The following is an 18,372-nucleotide window of genomic DNA, read 5'->3' as shown; positions in this document are numbered from 1 at the left end:
AGGGGAGCTAAACGAACGCACCCTATGTAAATCCTTAGTCTTGGTTCAAGAGGTTTTCAATTTGTAAAGTTTCACAATCCAATGCATAGTCATTACATGCACCAGCGAGCTGCATCAAAACAACATCTTGTGGGAAGACTTAATATATGATTCAAAGGCAATGACAATGCCAGGATGGGAAAAAGTAAGGCTCAACAGTTTCACTGTCAGGCAAACACATTAGTCTCATCTTCGTGGGTGGTTTAATTCCAAGCATAATAACAGTTCAGCTAACTGAACTGCTTCAAATTTGTGCTTGGAGGTGCACAAATAAATAAATAAATAAATATATAAATACTGAACGATTTTGAATTGTCAAAGAAATTTTGACTTAAATGCAACCTTTGTTTGGACCACTTAAAGAATGTTGCAGAAACTATTTGATACTTTATCTTCTTGTCTTGGGTTGTTTTTTTTTGTTTTGGGGGGGGGGTAACCTTAAATATAGGATGATGTATAGTTGATATGATGGTTGCGAATAAACTCGCATGATTATTTGCGAAAAACAGCTGACAATTAACTTCCCTAAGTGCAGTGTATATGCATATATCATGTTCACAGAAAAGAGAAAATGAAACCGTGCTTTCAGTAGGATACAGTTAAGCACAATATTTGTTGAACAACTCAATATAAAAAACATGTAGTGTAATGAAAATATCAAGAATAAGCGTCACGGATTCAGGATTCATGAGGAAATAAAGTTGCTAATCACTGGTTAACCAGAAACAAAACAATTGGGGATGACTAGCAAAGTTTTTAGATTAGATATCCACTGCTTTCTGTTTGTTTTGTAACTTAATTAAACTCCATGGTAAAAATATCCAAAAGCTTTCTCTTTTGTTCAGTTTGGACAGAAAAGTGATCAGTTTCGTGGAAAACTTTATAAAAGTATTTTGTATTTATTACATATGTACTTTTTCAAGACCCTCCAAGTGCCTTACAATATTATTCCCTCTGTTCAGAGGCCCTAAGCTTTCCTAAAAACTATCTTGACTCCTTAGGAGTATGCAGCACCGGAAACCAAATGGGCCTGTGTGTTGATAGTCATTTTACATCAATAACTTCTACCCTCAAACATTTACTGCCAGAAGTTGAGAAAAAAGCAATTGCAGTTAAATGGCTTGCCCAAGGACACAATTCCTGTGACAGGGATTCGAACCCATACCTTTGACTCGGCCACCAGAACTAGGGTTCAATGCAATCAGCCACGACATTCTATAACAAGAAGCCAATTAATAGAAACGTCCCAAACGTAGGTGGCAGCAGACAGACAAGGTACTTTCAATCGTTCTGAGCAACGCACATTTCCATAACAATGGAGACTGCCCACACCTAGCATATCCCCAAAAGTCTCCTGTTGTCAAGATTTACAAAAGTCATTGCCTTGGTGCCCATTAAAATGAAAATAACCATTGACCAGAGAATTGCCAACCATTGGATGTTTTATGTTGCACACAAACACAAAGCTAGACTTGAAATCAAGTCCTTAATATTTACTGAGACACTTGTAAATAACTGCTACGTGACAGTACTGCGTACAAAACCTATAGGGCCTAGAGTACACTAGCTTAGACTAACATTGCTGCTTGACTCAAAGACTAACACAAAGCTCAACAATGCTGCTTTTTTGCCACACATTTCCTTGACTGTGCAGGGAAACTTTCTCAAGCAATAAAACAAGAATCTTAATTACACCCTGATTAATTGATATGCAACCTGATAAATATAAAGTTTACCAACAACATAATATTGCACTGAAATGTTATGTAAAATCAGTCTTAAATGCCGATAGACAAATAAAGTTGCCATCTTTGAAGTTTCAGGAAAGACAAGTCTTTCAATTCCACAAAAATTAATCATTAATAGGTCACAAGATGGCGCTCTTCACATTTTATGGTGCATGCTTGATGTGAGTTTTAGGCCATGAACAACATCCTCGATTCAGCAGTGGCTATGGCTTCATCACTGACATAGCCTACTCTTCAGCCAGGAGCAAACTCGAGTGGGAATATTTAGTCGATCCGTGATTTACCACTCACCAGCATCGTACATGCGCAGTGACGCATTCACTCATAAGACTCATTTGAAAGTCTGAGGACTCCATTCCGCCTTTTCGCTATAGTGTCACTATTTCCCTTTTGCGCCTTACACACGTTAGAATGGAACAGGCTTTCGAGACCACAGGAGAAACCAAGGTCGACAAGCCTAGATTAGAGTCAAAATTGTCAACCTTTAGTTTACCATGGGCACATTTGAACCTGCTCACTGTTGGTGCTACTGCCAACAGAAATAACTGTAGCTGCTTGATTCGAACGAAGCCTTACTAAATGTTTTCCACTACAAATAGAACATAGACAATCCAAGAACAAGTAGAAAACAGCCCTAGCCATAGCTGTAGTCGCTTGATTTAAACCCAGCCTTATTTTGTGGCAGACGTGCGTCTACGTCTACGCCTATGCCCCCTAACGGAGAGAGCACTCGTGCCACAACTTCCAAAATACGCAAATGCAGCCAGCTACTAACTGCAGCTGAACAAAATGTGTCCGACATTCGGCTGCACATTTGCAGTTGTAATTGAACGATGCATAAAGGATAAGTCTACTACATCATGACATTCTATAAACAACACCTCACATAAAACCAGTGAAAGACTAAACAAAATACTGAGACTGTTATTAAATAACACAAATTACGTTATGAAGTCTTTACAAAATACAATGAAACTTATTACAATTTCTTTTTGTTTACTGTACAAAAAAATTGTTTTACATAATTACAAAAGGTTTCGAAAAACAGACATGACGATTACATTTAATCATGATTTATTTATTTTTTTATGGCAGGACTAAAATACAAGCCAAGGAGGATTTAGTTAAATTTTCTCTGGTCCTGAACTTCTGAACGGCTAACAAAATGGCTCAAAAGTGCCAGCATGTTAGTACGGAGGTCGCAGGTTCAAATCCTGCCCCAGTCAATTTGTCTTTATTCAACCAAAAATGAACTAAAAGCTCTCCACAGCTTTTGGCCAGACCTGACAAAGCAAAATTCCAATCTTCACAAAATGGTTTTGTATTCAATCCTACAGCATAATTAAACCATTAACTTTTACACATGAAAAGACATTTTCTTAAACAAGTCCATCATTATTAAACATAATACAGCAAAAACTATGGTGGATACTGAATTGCGCCCTCTACTGTCCATTCCACTTCAAGGAGGCTAAGCCTGGGACACTAATGTGACTCATGTCAAATCGCGACTGTTGATTGCTTAGTCGAGTCACAACTACCGTTATTCAACTACTTGATTAATCGTGCCGCCACGACTACTACAAAAATAGTCGGGACTAACTGCTTGATGAACCAACTGTGTATATCGACGACAACATAATTTACTTATGAAACACAACCAGACATCAGTGCTTCAATCTTTTCAGCACGAATGTTGCTATATTATGCCTGCGGCAAACAATATGCCACATTGCATCTTAGGAGTTAAAAAGAAGTCCAGACTAGTGTCGGAAGTCACAACTATTTTAGGTGCGACTAGTAAAATAGTAAGTTTCACTAGTTGCCCAGGCTTAGTTTAGGGCATGTTTTACATGCTGTGTTGCTTGTTGTTTTCCTGAGGACCCTGCTGCATTGCCCCATTATCTCGCCCCATCCATTGGTTTTCCATACCGGCTGGGGGTCGTAGGTGATTTACGTTGGTGAGAGGAGTTCGACTGAGTCCAAGCTCTAGCTGGTTACCGGATTCCGCTATCAAGGGTACCACCATGCAGCAGTCAAAATCTCGTGTTCTTGTTTGGTTTATCTATAAATAAAAACACCAAAAATTTAAAAAGTATAGAAAGAGAGAGAGGCCAGTTCAAATGCTACAATTGATCATTGTTAAACCTTTACTATCACAGCATCTTTGACTCAGACTCTAGCACAATATAAAAACTACAAGGTAGCGCAGAACAAAAAAAAAACTGATTTACAATTTGTGACAATCAAAGACACAGGTACTAACCTGTAAAATTCTATCAAATGGTTTGACATTGGTACTTCGTGCTGCGGGTCCTCCTGGCCTAATAGTATTAACAAACACGCCCCGCTCATAAACGCCATCCGAGACGCTAAACCCAAAATCTTCCACATCACTGTCCTTGTACAGGGTCACACGATGGAGCTCCGCAGACACCGGCGGCGCCAGTAACTCATTAATCTCCGCTTCCATGGAGGACAGATGGTACGCCTCCGATGTGTTCATATGTGATCCCGCCGGCATGCTGTAAGATTTGTACTGATTGTTCCCGCTGCGCGACGACATTTCAGGACTCCGTGGGTAGCTGGTACCCATGCTGTGTTGGTAACCAGACACGGTACTCTGCGGGTAGCTTGTTGTTGGACTGATCAAGTTCGACTCAGGGCTGAGGTTGGCAATTCCGGAGTCTATGTTCCTGAGGTAGTCTTGGTTGCGTGTCAGGGAGGATCGGCGCGATGGGGGTTTGGTGAGGTGGTTGTACCGGTATCCATCCTCTTGGTCGGAGCTTAACGGGTCGCTGTAACCGCCGTAACGTTGAGTTGTTGAGTTGTACCTGTCATCCACTTCGTCTTCACTGTTATCGTTCGGCGATGTTGACTGGGAGGAGGAGCGGACGCGGCGCTGACGGGGCGGCCTCCGTCCCGGGGAAGGGTTCGCCCGCCGGTTGTGATGTGGATGCATGGCGGGGGAGTTGGAGCGTGAGTTGCGTGTCTGGGTGCTGTGATAACCGGTATCCATACCAGAACCTTCCCATGAGTCTGCAGAACCCTGCAGTACAGGAAGTTAAACACGCATTTTAAAATGGAAAAGCATGTTGTTGAAACTAAATAACACAAATATTTTGATGCGCACTTCAAAATTGTTCAAAATTGTACAGAGATTATACAAATATATACAATATATAAATATGGTCTTGAACAAGTTAAACATGAGTAGTGAAGTTAGATGCGTGAACCTACCTGCCCGACGGCACTGATGGGCGTACTATGAGCAGTTGGGTTCTTACTATTGACAGGATGGAAATGATGTATACCATTTGCTGTCATGACAACGGCATCATTGACCTGTTCAAGCAATAATCAATCAAAATCAATCAATCAAAATTTCTTTTATAGCGCCGGTATTTATAAGTATGTTCAAAGGCGCCTTGACAAAGAATCTATTACATAGAAAATTGATATGCGATCAGTGGTTGTTGGTATTTACTGCAACCAAAGAAACAAAGCAAGAAGATTATAATTTGGTTTTTAAACCAATGTTTATTAAGCACTGCAATACTTTCGCTAGGGAAATCACTTTGGTGGGATTCGAACCCACAACCTTTGCATAACTAGAGCAGATGTCTTACCAGTAGACTACCCAATCAAGAAAAAATAATAATAATAAAAAAATAATGATAATTGTGGTATGGAATACGAGTGAAAACAATTCAAACATGGATATGAAAGCAATCATTGATAAGTGATCATTGATTTAAATTTGTAACCCTGACAACCACCATAACAATGAAAGAACATTTTTAAAAGCACAACAATAATAATGGTATCAAATATTAGTCAAATATTTATAAAAAAACATTGTACATGCAACAGTCAAAGAATGACCATTGATGAATGGTTTTAAAACCACAATCATAATGACAACTGTGGTAGTAAATACGACCAAAATATTTGAAAACAGATACATAGGCCTACAGTTAATCGATATGTGATCAGTAATAAATTGCATTCATAACAGCCAATGGGACAAAGAAAGACAAAGCATTGTTAAATCACACAAATATCAATAATGTTGGTATCACAAACATTTAAGATCCTAGATTAAAATATTTCAATCAGATACAATTAGTTAATCAAGATGTAATCAATAAAAAATTAATTCATACCAGTCAATGTGATAAAGAAAGACAAGCAAGGCACAAATATCAATCGCACAAATATCAACAAGGGTTATCAAAAATATTTAAGATCATAGACCCAAATATTTCAATACAGATACAAACAGTAAATCGATATGTGATCAGTAATAAATTAATTCATAACAGTCAATGTGATAAAGAAAGACAAGAAAAGCATAAATATCAATCACACAAACATCAATAATGTTGGTATCAATAATATTTAAGATCCCCAACCCATATGCACAACGGATAAAGTTTTTAGACTTCAAATAAATTTACCAACCAGCCACACAATATAGGTAAGGATAAAGCAAAGATAAAGACAGGTATTGGTTTTAGTTACCGAACCAGCAATTGAATACATTGATTTTATTGGATAAACGTTCAGTGACGTAAGCTTTCTATATCTGAGTTTTGATTGGTCTGAGGTGATGTTTGTTAGCTGCATTTTCGGTAAACAAGTCTGTGGTAAAACCACAATTATGCTGCTGGATAGCTGAAACATGCATTTTGTGTGACACGGTGCACCGTGCTCAACGCTCAGAGGGCAGGGAGGCACAGGTTCTGCCAATGTGAGCGCCATTGCAAAGCAGTTATAGGGCCTATATGCACAAATTGAGAGAAGTTATTCCAACGGCAACGACATATAGGTGGAGTTTAAGTCACATATTACCCTCAGTACATGCAGCTTCTGCGCAAAACTGGCATGCCTCAAGCATCACTTGTTTCTTACAAGAAATCACCCTCAACCTTTCAGAAGCTACCTACCTCAGTAACAGCTGCTTCAGGAGATTTGATTGCGGGTAGTTTTTCTTGTTTGCTGATCTTCAAGGTGACTATATTACCAGCGTTCTGTAAGAGTCGGATTGCTTGGGAGAGAGTCTTCCCTCTCAGACTGGTTCCGCTGATGGCAAGGATTCGGTCTCCCATATGCAACGCTCCTGTCCTGTTACACATAACAAAAATAATACATAACAATAGTAATAACAATAATCAACACTTTTAACGGCACATATCCACCCTGCTGGGTGTTCAAGACCTGTCACCACAAAAGTATCGAGACTTGGGTTCATTGGGGACAAGCATGGTACTAGATCGAAGATTCCTCGACGGAGTGTAAACTTGATGTAGTTCAGAGATATAGTGGGGAGCCTTGCCATTAAGTGCTTTGTAGACAATAGCATCAGCTTGAAGATGATCAGTTGGGAGATAGGGAGCCAGTGAAGATGTTTCAGGCTTTTCTAGACAGTGTCATGATGCAGTGTTTTTGAGGCGTTGTAGACGGGAAATCTGGTTGTTAGAAAGACTGTTAGTGCATTGAGAAACCCCTGTGGCATAGGAGAGAACCAACACACAACTCTACTCAGGTGTGGCCCTAGCCGGGAAACGAACCAGGGCCACAGCGGTGAGAGGTGATTTATGCACTAGCCATCCAACCCATAACGTACCTTTCAGCCAGTCCCCCGTTTGTCAGACCAGAGATGACGATCGGATCAAACGATTCCTCGGTCCCAGAGATGGTTATACCGAGGGGTCCGCCATGACGGATGAGCTCCACGGTGAACGAGATTGCTCCGCTGATTTCTGGATCTTCTGTGAAAATAAAAACGGACACGGAAAAAATGTATGAGATTTCTCATATCTGTGGTCAACTAAACCCCTTTTCCCTGGTTTTATTCTGTCGCATTTCTTAGTACATCTACTGGCACAACTTTAGAATCAACATGGAGTTTTAACAATATTAAAGCATAGATTGTGCTCTTTTCAAATGGGTCGACAAACAACTCATTTTGCTCGATCGCATCACGTATTGTTTCTCCTTATTGTGGAAACAGCAAAAAACAGCTAGTTCCTGCAGGAGCCTTCTACCTGAATAAGTCTCATCCTTTTTAACCCTGAGCTTGATGATGTCATCGGCCTGTCTTAAGATATGCGCCGCCTCTTCCACTGAGAACGTCTCAAGATGGATATCATCAATGGCAAGAAGATGGTCACCAGGCTCCAGGGTACCGGTTCTGTACAACAAATAAATATTCATCATACATGAATCATTAATTCGGCTGAGTAAACAAGGAGAGCACAGGAATAATTTCTAAAGATAAATACAAATAGCAATGAAAATAATAATAATAATAATAGTATTAGTAATGAAAACTTATAAATGCATGAAAGTATTCAAGGCCCTAAATACAAACAATAACCCAGACATGTCAGTAATCAAAATGGAAATGTAAGCCTTAGCTATTAAGAATAAATATAGAATAATACATATATGAAAACTGAAGGTTTTTTGTAATTGGGTTAAATAAAAAGATGACTGAACTTGTGCTCACAATTATGAATATTGAAAAGGGATAAATTAATAAGTAATTAGCTGGGAAGACAAGGAGTGCAAAAGGAGAATGTCATTATCATCAATTCAATTCAATTCACATTTACTTCTGTACTGTAAAAAACACAGCATTACAGAATGCACTATGTAATAGTGAACAGAGTAGTTTAAGGTTTATATCGTCAAAGAAAAGGAACAGTATTGAGGCCGATTTGATAAGCCGAGGCTTGTAGTAATCCGCCTGTGGACAAACAGAGACAAGATAGCGGACAAACAGAGGACGTACAAATAAAAACAAAATAATTTACAAACAACAACAACGCTGAATTAACTAAAATGAAAATATGATGTAAAGATATGAAAAAGAACAAATGATGATATACATGGCAAAGCAGTCAATAGAAAGAAAGCTTCGTTCAATACTGAGATTTGAAGACTCTTTTGAAGGAGGCTTTAAAACGATGGCAAGAAGATGGTCGCCAGGTTCCAGAGTACCAGGTCTATACAAAATGAATATTCATCAGGCATACATGAATATGCATCTAATATAACTAGGAAGACAAAGAGGAAAGGTGTGTAGAGAAGAAGAAAAGATGACTGAGGAACTTTTTTGTTTACCTGTGAGCAACGCTCCCTTTCTTGACGTCCGAAATAAGAAGAGCATCTCCTGGCTTACGATTTTTAGGGGCTGAAAAATAATAAATTAAACAAGATAAGAAAACATCCTGAAGGTAGACTATGATCACAGCTTTGACTATGTGCCCAACTTCATAGAGTAGCTCAAGCAAAAAGTATTGGGTAACAGTTTTCTGCTTAGCAAAATTGTGCAGAATACCTGTCACAAACGGTACATGTTACATGGTATTTTGGCTGGTCACCTTACTCCAGTAAGCATAATGTTGCTGTGCTTAGCTGCTTTTTATACCTAAGCAGCTCAATGAAATTGGATCCTAGTTTAGGCTCTTTGTTATTTTGAAAATTTGTACCTTCAGTACAGCACCCTTATAGAACTGTTTTAGCAGGAAATAGTGCTTACAAATTTATCACTAAGGAAAAATAAGCCGGACACCTGTCACAGATTGTACATGTGACATGGTATTTTGGCAGGTAACCTTACTCTGGTAAGCATAATTTTGTTGTGCTTAGCTACTTTTCGTGCTTTCAGCAGCTCAATGAATTTGAGCCTAGGGCTTCAAACAGGCAGAGGCGGCATAGTAGCTGGAGCCCAAGCTACCAAGCGTCAGAGACAAGTTTTTGCTTAGATGTTCTTACCACTGAGGGTAATTCCCAACCCTTGGTCCGCTATTGGAAGTTTGACGCTAAACACACCACTGCTGGGAACCACAGACTCTGTAAGAAAATAATCAAGAATCAAACATCAATATATTTCACCTTAACTATGGCACTGCATTTTGTCTAGTTCCATAATGCAAATACCAAGAATTCATACTGATTCTCGTCATACAACAAAGGGTGCCAGACTAAATATAAGGCATACAACTTGGATATTGCCCCCCCCCCAAGAAAAAGTTACCACCTAGAATAAAAATATTTGTAGGCATTTTTGTTTTCTATGAGGTAGAGGTGGGGATTATCTTTCCTTCATGGACATAGTCGCTCCAGTTTCGGTGATAACTTAAAAACACGACCACTTTTTGAAACATACTTTTCAAATGTTAGTTTTATTGTATACATCTCCATTTATATAGGATTAAACCATCGAACAGTTCCAAAGACCAAGGTAAACTTTGCCTCTAAGTCATTTTTTTTTATATTGATAATTTATTGATAATGAATAATACCTCACCTGCAACATCGAACTCTAGGAGTAGTGTACACTGTTGCCCACTTTCCCTCAATAGCTGGTTGGCTTCTTCTAACGTCACTTCATCTGTATATCGATTATTGATGGTCAAGATTCGATCTCCTGCTTGCATGATGCCACACCTGGGATACAGAGAAAATTTACATTTAACAACTTCAATTTATATAAATTGCACCCAGTTAAGTCTGCACTTCACAAACCTCATATTTCATTTGGAAAAATTTACAAAGATATTGGACAAATAAGTGAAACAAACCTCGGTGTCTCAAGATTTAGAGCCACATTTAGTCTTGGTGCAGGAGGTTGTTATGCAAATAACGCAACTATCGCACATTACTACCGAACGATAACGGGCGCTGTTGAAAAACTTAAAGATCACCACACCAGACTCAAAACAGGATTGCGGCTTACAGGAACAACCCTCTATCGGTTGAATAGTCGCAATGTGTGTATTTTTGTGCTTTTACCAAGACTATGCCACAGAATGAGGCAAGTTACAGGTAACCAGTACAGGGCAATCTCCCAAGAAGAAAATGCATTCACATTTGACTTTTCATATAGTTTTATTGACGATGTAAATTAGTTAAAAGGAGAAATTACCTAAGTATTCCTAGGGCAATGACCAGGGTTGATTTCCCAAAGTATACAAAATTGTTTAGCACAGAAAAATCTTGCAGAACAGAAACTGGTTACCAGCCAAAATTACATAAAAGTTTACATGTTGCAACTGGTGCCCCATTAATGATTTGCTTAGCAAAGACATTTGCTAAACAGGGCATAGAAGAGGCGGTTGCCTCAATGAAGTACCATGCCCTTAGTAGGAGCTTATCTTGAAGATTTATCTCAGTCTTTTCCAGATGGGGAGGGGCCACCACCTCCTAGTTCTGCCACTATGTAAGATTACATACTCTTTAAACAAAAATATGAACTGAAATCTGAGTGCTTTCTTCTATTTCAAACACTTTAAAGGCACTGGACACTATTGGTAATTACTCAAAATAATTGTTAGCATACAAACTTACTTGGTAATGAGCAATGGAGAGCTATTGATAGTTTAATACATTGTGAGAAACGGCTCCTTCTGAAGTAACATAGTTTGTGAGTAATTTCTCACTCAAATAATAAAGTAATTCAGGCTGTAAGCCTTTTATTATGCATCTGAAAGCACACAAAGTTGTGCAACACTGGTGTTTTTCTTTCATTATTCTTTTGCAACTTTGATAACCAACTTAGCCCAAATTTCCCCAAGTTTATTATTGTATGTATTTGTTGGGATGCACCAAGTGAGAATACTGGTCTTTGACAATAACCAAACATTGATCTTAACTGCAAATCAGTCGTAATTGCTCAATAAAGTGTGATGTCACAATACAAATCACTATGTCAATACTGACAATTTGTCTTACGATGGATTTTATTGCTTTGTGAAATCGACCCCACTGCCTTTAATGATTCTTACTTGTCTGCTTTTCCACCCGGCTCGATGAATCCAATAACAGCCGGTGATCCCAAGATCTCCGTGGTGAAGACGCCTCCTTGGAGATTGAAACCAAAGTCACAGCTTCGCGAGTATAGCGTCACCTCCACCGTGTCGGAGCGGCAGACCTGAGCCGTCGTGCCCATACCGTTAATCGTTGAGGCTAAGGAAACTAAACATTCATCACATAAAATACATGAATACTTTTTGGTTTCAGTGTTCCTGACTTCCCAGGGACCAATGTCATAGTGCTGCTTAACAGTAAGCACATTTTTGTGCTAACTGTAGCAAAAAAATTTGCTTAATCATAAGTTTATTTCATAAGGTCTAGAAAAATGGGCAGCCATCTTGCGCATTCACCTTTGATTTGTGTTGTTACGTCAGTTTTGTTCAGAATAAGCACCGGAAGGTTAGGATACCTTTTCGTGTGCTAATGGTTTTGTGTGCTTATGGAAATCGTAAAGTAAGCACAAAATCTGCTGTCAAGCAGCTCTATGAAATTGGGCCCTGGTATTCTTGCTCATGGGTTTCGCAAACCAATGAAAAGTGTTAAACAGGATTGGTAAAGCTGACAAATAAGTAGCAGAGAGTGTTCATGTTTTGTGTGAACAACCATATATATATATACATGAATTAACAAACCTGTGAAAATAACAAACCTCAAAGACAAGCCAGCAGGAACCGTTAAGCCAGTTCATACTTTTAACGTCACATGGCTGTTTTCACAGCGACTATTCGCAGGAGTTGAGCACAAGTCAACTGATGTGAACTATTGATGTCAAAATTCATATCGCAATCTCGTTCGCAGAAAGTACATGTGTGTATGAACCCGGTTTTTCTGTGCCTTATCAAAGGTCCCCAAGCTTTTGCGCCGGTCCATATCTTAAGAATTTATATCAACATTGTCTGTTCGTACACTTTCCAATGTTTGGCATGTTTCGACTTAAATAGAATTTATGATTTATGATTTATAAATATTTCACAATTAAATGGAACCATAAGTATGCCATTTTGCTATTTGAGTTGCAAAGCGTTAGCAAAATTATGTTTTCCAGCATATTATGTGGATATTAAGTACATTTTATTAAGGTAAGTCAAATGAATGAAAGGTCATAGGTTACACATCACAGCAAAGCAGCTATGTATTAGACATTACAGGAATAAGTTTCAGTAGCTTATAAAGAGCAAAGGAAATTTTCTTTCTATTTTTCTAGATCAAAATTTCAAAATATAAACTAGACACAGGAAAAAAAGATGAGGTGTGGTTTCAAACGGCAAAAATCTCTTATAAATGTTGGCCCTTTTTCAAACAACGGCTTGGGCTTTCAGCTCTGGCCTTTGGCTCTGGCCTTTGGTTCAGGCTTTTGGCTCAGGCCTTTGGCTTAGGCCTTTGGCTTTTGACTTCAAACAGCCGGACCGTGCCTAAGCCGTTGCAAAGTCTAAGCTGTTGTGTTAAAAAGGTCCAGAGCAGGTCTTGAATTTCATTCACTTCATTTCCGACGAGGGAAAAACTCTTTTAAAAACCTTGCTAAGTGAAGTGACTGCAAATTTAGGATTTTTCAGCCTAGTATAAATTCTGATGGACAGTCAATTGAGATCACACAGGCCCTTTTTCAAAAACAAGGCTTCAGCTCCAGATTCCCCTCAGACAAGCTTGGCCAGGAGGATGTATTGACAATAGAGCTGCTTTGCGTACGTGCTCAGGGCTTCAGACAAGAGGATGGAAGTCGAATCCAAAGCCAAAGCCATGAATTCAAAAAGGGCCACAGGATGTCTTGAGTTTCTTTCATTTCATTTTAGTTTCTCTAAACCTTGTTAAGTGACTGCAAATTTAGGCATTCTCAGTGAGGAAAAAAGGTTATGATGGGCGGCCATTTTGGATTAAGTCCCTTACGTGTAGAGGAGCTCTTGAGATTCTTTCCTTTCAGCTTCCTGTTAAGCGCCGTCGTCTGCTGTCTGGAGTTGTGCAGCATCCCTTGGGATCTACTCAGACTGTTGTAGCTGGAGTTATTCAACTGGCTGACTGGGGTGACGGAGCGAGACGTATTGGCCACTGATTGGGAGGAGAAGGGGGAGTGGGTGCAGTTTGGGTTTCACATTAGCTCAGAAGTATTATTCATCTTTGGTAGTTGGTGGATGGATGTAAAATGGCTGATATGATTGTTGGTATGAACAGGATTGGAGGAATTAAGTGTGATTGACACAGAAGTAGATAGTTTGAAACACACAGTGGTAGATACTTGTGACAAACAGCGACAAACAGTAATAATAATAATAATAATAAGACTTGTAATGCGCACATATCCACCCTGCTGGGTACACGGTGTAACAACACCGTAGTAATGTGACAGACACATCTGTATAGAGTGACAAAAACAGTGAAAGATAATGCGACAGACACAGTGATAGATAATGTGACAGACACAGTAATAGATAATGTGACAGACACAGTGTGACAGACACAATGGTAGATAGTGTAACAAATACAGTAGTAGGTGGTGTGACGGACACAACAGTACAGTGAGACAAATACACTACAGTAAATAATAGTGTACAATGTAGATGGTGTGACAAACACAGTGGTGGATAGTGTGACAACCACAGTGAAAGTGTAACAAACACAGCAGTATATAGTGTAACAAATACAGTGGGACATGCAGTTGGTGTGACAAACACAGTGGTGGATATTGTGACAAACACAGTGAAAAGGTAACAAACAAACAAAGCAGTAGATAGTGTAACAAATACAGTGATACATGTAGACGGTGTGACAATCACAGTGGTGGAAAGCGTAACAAACACAGCAGTAGATAGTGTAACAAATACAGTGGGACATGTAGTTGGTGTGACAAACAGTACAGTGTGATCATGCAGGGAAAGTGTAACAAACACAGTGATTGATATTGTGAAAAACACAGTGATTGATATTGTGAAAAACACAGTGATTGATATTGTGAAAAACACAGTGAGGTGTAACAAATACAGTAGCAGATAGTGTGACAAATACAACAGTAGGTAGTGTGACAGACACATAACAGTACAGTGTGACAAACACATTGATAGATAATGGGACAAACACAGTGAACGAGTGAAACACAAGTGGATAGATAGAGCAAACTAACAAACAATTTGACTCCAGCATTAGCTAAACAAGGATGAACAGACCTTCATCACAGTGTGATCCTCTAACAATTCCCCGAAGCAACAAAGTGTAACCAAACATACTGCCCCTTTTTTAAAACATTGGCTCCAGCCTTGCTCCCAATACCAAAGACTTTGCCCTGGGCCCAATTTCATAGAGCTGCTTAACGGTAAGCAAATTTTTTGGCTGACTGTAGCGGGAAAAATTGCTTGAGCATAAGCGTATTGTACAGGTTAGCAGGAAAAATAGGCGACCATCTTCAGCGTTCACCATTGATTTATATTGTTTTGTCATTCATTTTCATTCAGTAAGCGCCTGAAGGTTACCATACTTTTTGTGTGCTAACAGTTAGCAGCACTATGAAATGGAAACCGCACAGTAAGCACCAAATCTGCCGTTAAGCAGCTCTATGAAAATTAAGCCCACCTCTTTGAAGCCGAAAGGCACATAATTTGCAAACTGTGCTAGAGCCAAAACTAAAGATGCATTTTTAAAAGGACTGTAAAGCTTGAAGGAAAAGTCTGTTCACCTTTATCAGATGAAAATTAGAGTTATCATTATTACTGTGTCAAGGAACCATACCATAATGACTACAGAGTTATTAAACATGTAGGTTACTATTATATTCGCAGTAGGATTTGAAAACTTTGCATGGTGGAAGTTTAAACCCATTGCACAATGTGCAGCGCACTTGCTTTACGCACAGCCAAGCGTACCATCCTTTTGTGCATGTTTTGACCCCAAAGAGACGCTTGTGCAAGTGCACTGGGCGTTGTGCAATGGGTCTATAAGAGAGCTTTGTTGTAACACCATGTGAATATCTTTTTTGAGTTCTCCCAAACTTTCCTGAAGACGAGCATACTGATTCAAAGATTGAGTTGTTAACCTCCGGTTCTTTTAAGAACCAACACTACTCAAAAAGCGATATTCACATGGTGTTACTGCAAACCTCTTAGGTATTCCATTCTCTTATCTAATCTTGATTCAAGACTCTCTTAAATGGTGATCATCATTAAATCAGGCTTTTATAACAGCACCCTCTAGTGTTTGATCACAGTGCAAGCGATACAACGTCTTGGATCAAGACTACTCCACCTGCTTCTCTCTACAAAAGCATCTTGTGTTTAGTGAACCCAACTTCCCCTGAGGTAAGTATTCCAAAAAAGCATAGAGTTCCGCAAGTCCTTCGATGCTTACCTTGCTGATTCCTGTTCTGGGCTGTTGGGTATGTCAGCATGGGGGTCATGTGACTGACTGGTAGTATCTCCAGTTTGATTTGATCTGAGGCTGTGGCAAGGAGCTGCATGGCTTCGGGTACCGACATGTGGCTAGTCTTGGCACTGTCAATAGATAAGATCTCATCGCCGACATTGAGGGCGCCACATCTGTCAGAGCAATAAACAGAAGCTAAATAATTAGTATTATCTTCAAGCAGGCTTGAATAGTTGATCTGTAGCATTTCAAGGACACCAAGGTAATGACCACTGGGCATGGAAGCAATCGCCTTTGTTGCCTCCGTGAAGTATCAGGCCTGGGTGGATTTCACAAAGAGTTCAGACTTGTCTTATCTCGAGTAACTCATCCTAACTTCAAACTAGCCTTAGGTTTTTAATATCTCCTAGGACTAATAATAATAATAATAATAATAATAATAATAATAATAATAATAATAATAATAATAATAACCAGTTTTTATATAGCGCTTTTCACACCCGAAGGGAGTCCCAAAGCGCTTCACATTATTGACCCTGGTCACTGGGCCTTAAATCACTCCTTAAACCATCTCAGCTCCCTGGTGGGGAGTATGCAGCCTGTGCAACATTAATATGCGCTACTCGGCTAAATCAATCACAAGAACCATCTCTGCCCTCACAGGTACCCATTTACCCCTGGGTGGAGAGAAGCAATTATACTTAGTATCTTGCTCAAGGACACAAGTGTCACAACCGGGATTCAAACTCACACTCTGCTGAACAGAAGCACCAGAGCGCGAGTTCGGTGCTCTTATCCGCTCGGACACAACACCCTCACGACTAGTCCTCAGTTAGCCTAACTCTTTGTGAAAGCGACCCCAGCAAGGCTATTTTGATGAAAAATAATGTTCCAACCTGTCTGCAATACTAGCTGGCTTGACTGCGTCGATGACAACAACTGATTTAGACCCTTTGCTCACAGCGCTTAGAGTCACTCCTAGACTGGCACCAGGGGTCTTGGCAACTTCAATCAGTAATGGACCGGTGGCATTTCTTACGGCTTCTGCGGGTTGGATTAAAGAAAAAGCAAGAAACTTCATCAGAAAGAGATATTGGATGGCAATGATGTAATACACATTGGGAGTAAAGACCAGTTCATATTTCATGCGAATTGTGAAAGCGAAGCAAATCTTGATGCCACAATTGGAAAACAGTGCATTAGGTATTGTTTCCAATAACATAACTCGCTTCGCATTGGTTACGTGTGAAGTATGATATGGGCTAAAGTCTAGTGTGAAACTTTTGATAGCACCACACAACTTTCAGTTAAAAAGGTATATAAGCAAGTGTCGTGCAAGTACATGTAGTAATACAGAATTTGTTTATAATATAGATGTGTAATAAAGAACAAAATGAAGATTAACATGCATGACATACATTTGTAAGTTGACATTGGCCAACAATATTCTAACAGATAATTAATAATAATAATAATGGGCAATTACAGAGCACTCTTACACTGGGTACTACAGCGCTTTACAAGAAAACAGTACATTAAGCGAAGCAAGTAAATAAAGGCACAAATAATGGGAGAGGCACATGGTCCTTCTCAATCAGTTCTCAGATGTTTCTTGAAAAGTTTCAGTCACTCTGCAGAACGGATTTTATGAGGGAGACAGTTTCAAAGGCTCGGGGTGTTTACGTAAAAGCACGATTGCCAGCAGCAATATGCACCTTTGAAACTGCCAGGAGTGTACTGAACCAAAGTGGACTGGGTCCAGTTTCATGAAGCTGCTTAAGCAGAAAAACTGCTTGACAAATGTTATTGCTTAGTGAAAATTGAGTGGGGCACCAATCGCAACATTGTAAACCTGATGTAATTTTGGCTGGTAGCCAGTTTCTGTTAAGCAACACTTTTCTGTGCTTAGCAAGGGAAAAGGCCATCATTATACCTCACAGATCTTTCGGAATAGATCCAGTGAACGAATGAAGTTTTTGATTGGAAGTTATTCACACTTCAAATGAAAGAGATGCTAATTAGAAGTGATGACTTAAAGACCAGACAGACCTTTGACCTCCATTTATGACACACTGGTGGGATAAGTCAGAATGTCATTGATGAAACGCCGACTTGGCAAATGGCACACTTGCGGAAATCCGAATTACTGACACATCTTTGGAGATGTGAAACTCGGGGGATAATCCAAGAATGGGTGGGGTTCCTGTGAATTTGTCATTTGTAAAATTCTACTTTCTACTTAGTTCTTGGAAAAACGTAGGAACATTTTATGTGCTAAGCAAGTTTTTGTGCTGACAGGCTTTATGAAAATGGGCCAAGGTCTAGACATGTACATCACGGGTCATTTTATTTCCCGAGAGCTAACAACAAGAACATGCAGTGAGGAAGAAAAAGTGTGAACTTCTGGGGGAATGCA

General features: G+C 39.4%; 1 protein-coding gene across 3 annotated transcripts in view; it reads right to left on the bottom strand.

Moving 5' to 3' along the window:
• Positions 1–435: 435 nt before the first annotated feature.
• Positions 436–18,372, bottom strand: part of LOC117304368 (glutamate receptor-interacting protein 1-like) — a 35,933-nt gene continuing 17,996 nt past the window's right edge. For all 3 annotated transcript variants that reach the window (XM_033788796.1, XM_033788778.1, XM_033788787.1), the window contains exons 7-19: positions 16,853–17,000; positions 15,942–16,129; positions 13,497–13,655; positions 11,585–11,774; positions 10,108–10,247; positions 9,573–9,650; positions 8,919–8,988; positions 7,838–7,983; positions 7,417–7,561; positions 6,737–6,914; positions 5,028–5,132; positions 4,054–4,836; positions 436–3,852 (exon numbers count right to left, since the gene is read on the bottom strand). In XM_033788796.1, coding sequence (XP_033644687.1) covers positions 3,637–3,852; positions 4,054–4,836; positions 5,028–5,132; positions 6,737–6,914; positions 7,417–7,561; positions 7,838–7,983; positions 8,919–8,988; positions 9,573–9,650; positions 10,108–10,247; positions 11,585–11,774; positions 13,497–13,655; positions 15,942–16,129; positions 16,853–17,000 — 2,546 coding nt within the window. In that variant the 3' untranslated portion in view covers positions 436–3,636. The remainder of the gene's footprint in view (positions 3,853–4,053; positions 4,837–5,027; positions 5,133–6,736; positions 6,915–7,416; positions 7,562–7,837; positions 7,984–8,918; positions 8,989–9,572; positions 9,651–10,107; positions 10,248–11,584; positions 11,775–13,496; positions 13,656–15,941; positions 16,130–16,852; positions 17,001–18,372) is intronic.

This window comes from Asterias rubens, chromosome 2 (genome assembly GCF_902459465.1).
Source record: "Asterias rubens chromosome 2, eAstRub1.3, whole genome shotgun sequence".
Classification (NCBI taxonomy): Eukaryota; Metazoa; Echinodermata; class Asteroidea; order Forcipulatida; family Asteriidae; genus Asterias; species Asterias rubens.
This window is presented reverse-complemented; position numbering and strand designations above follow the sequence as displayed.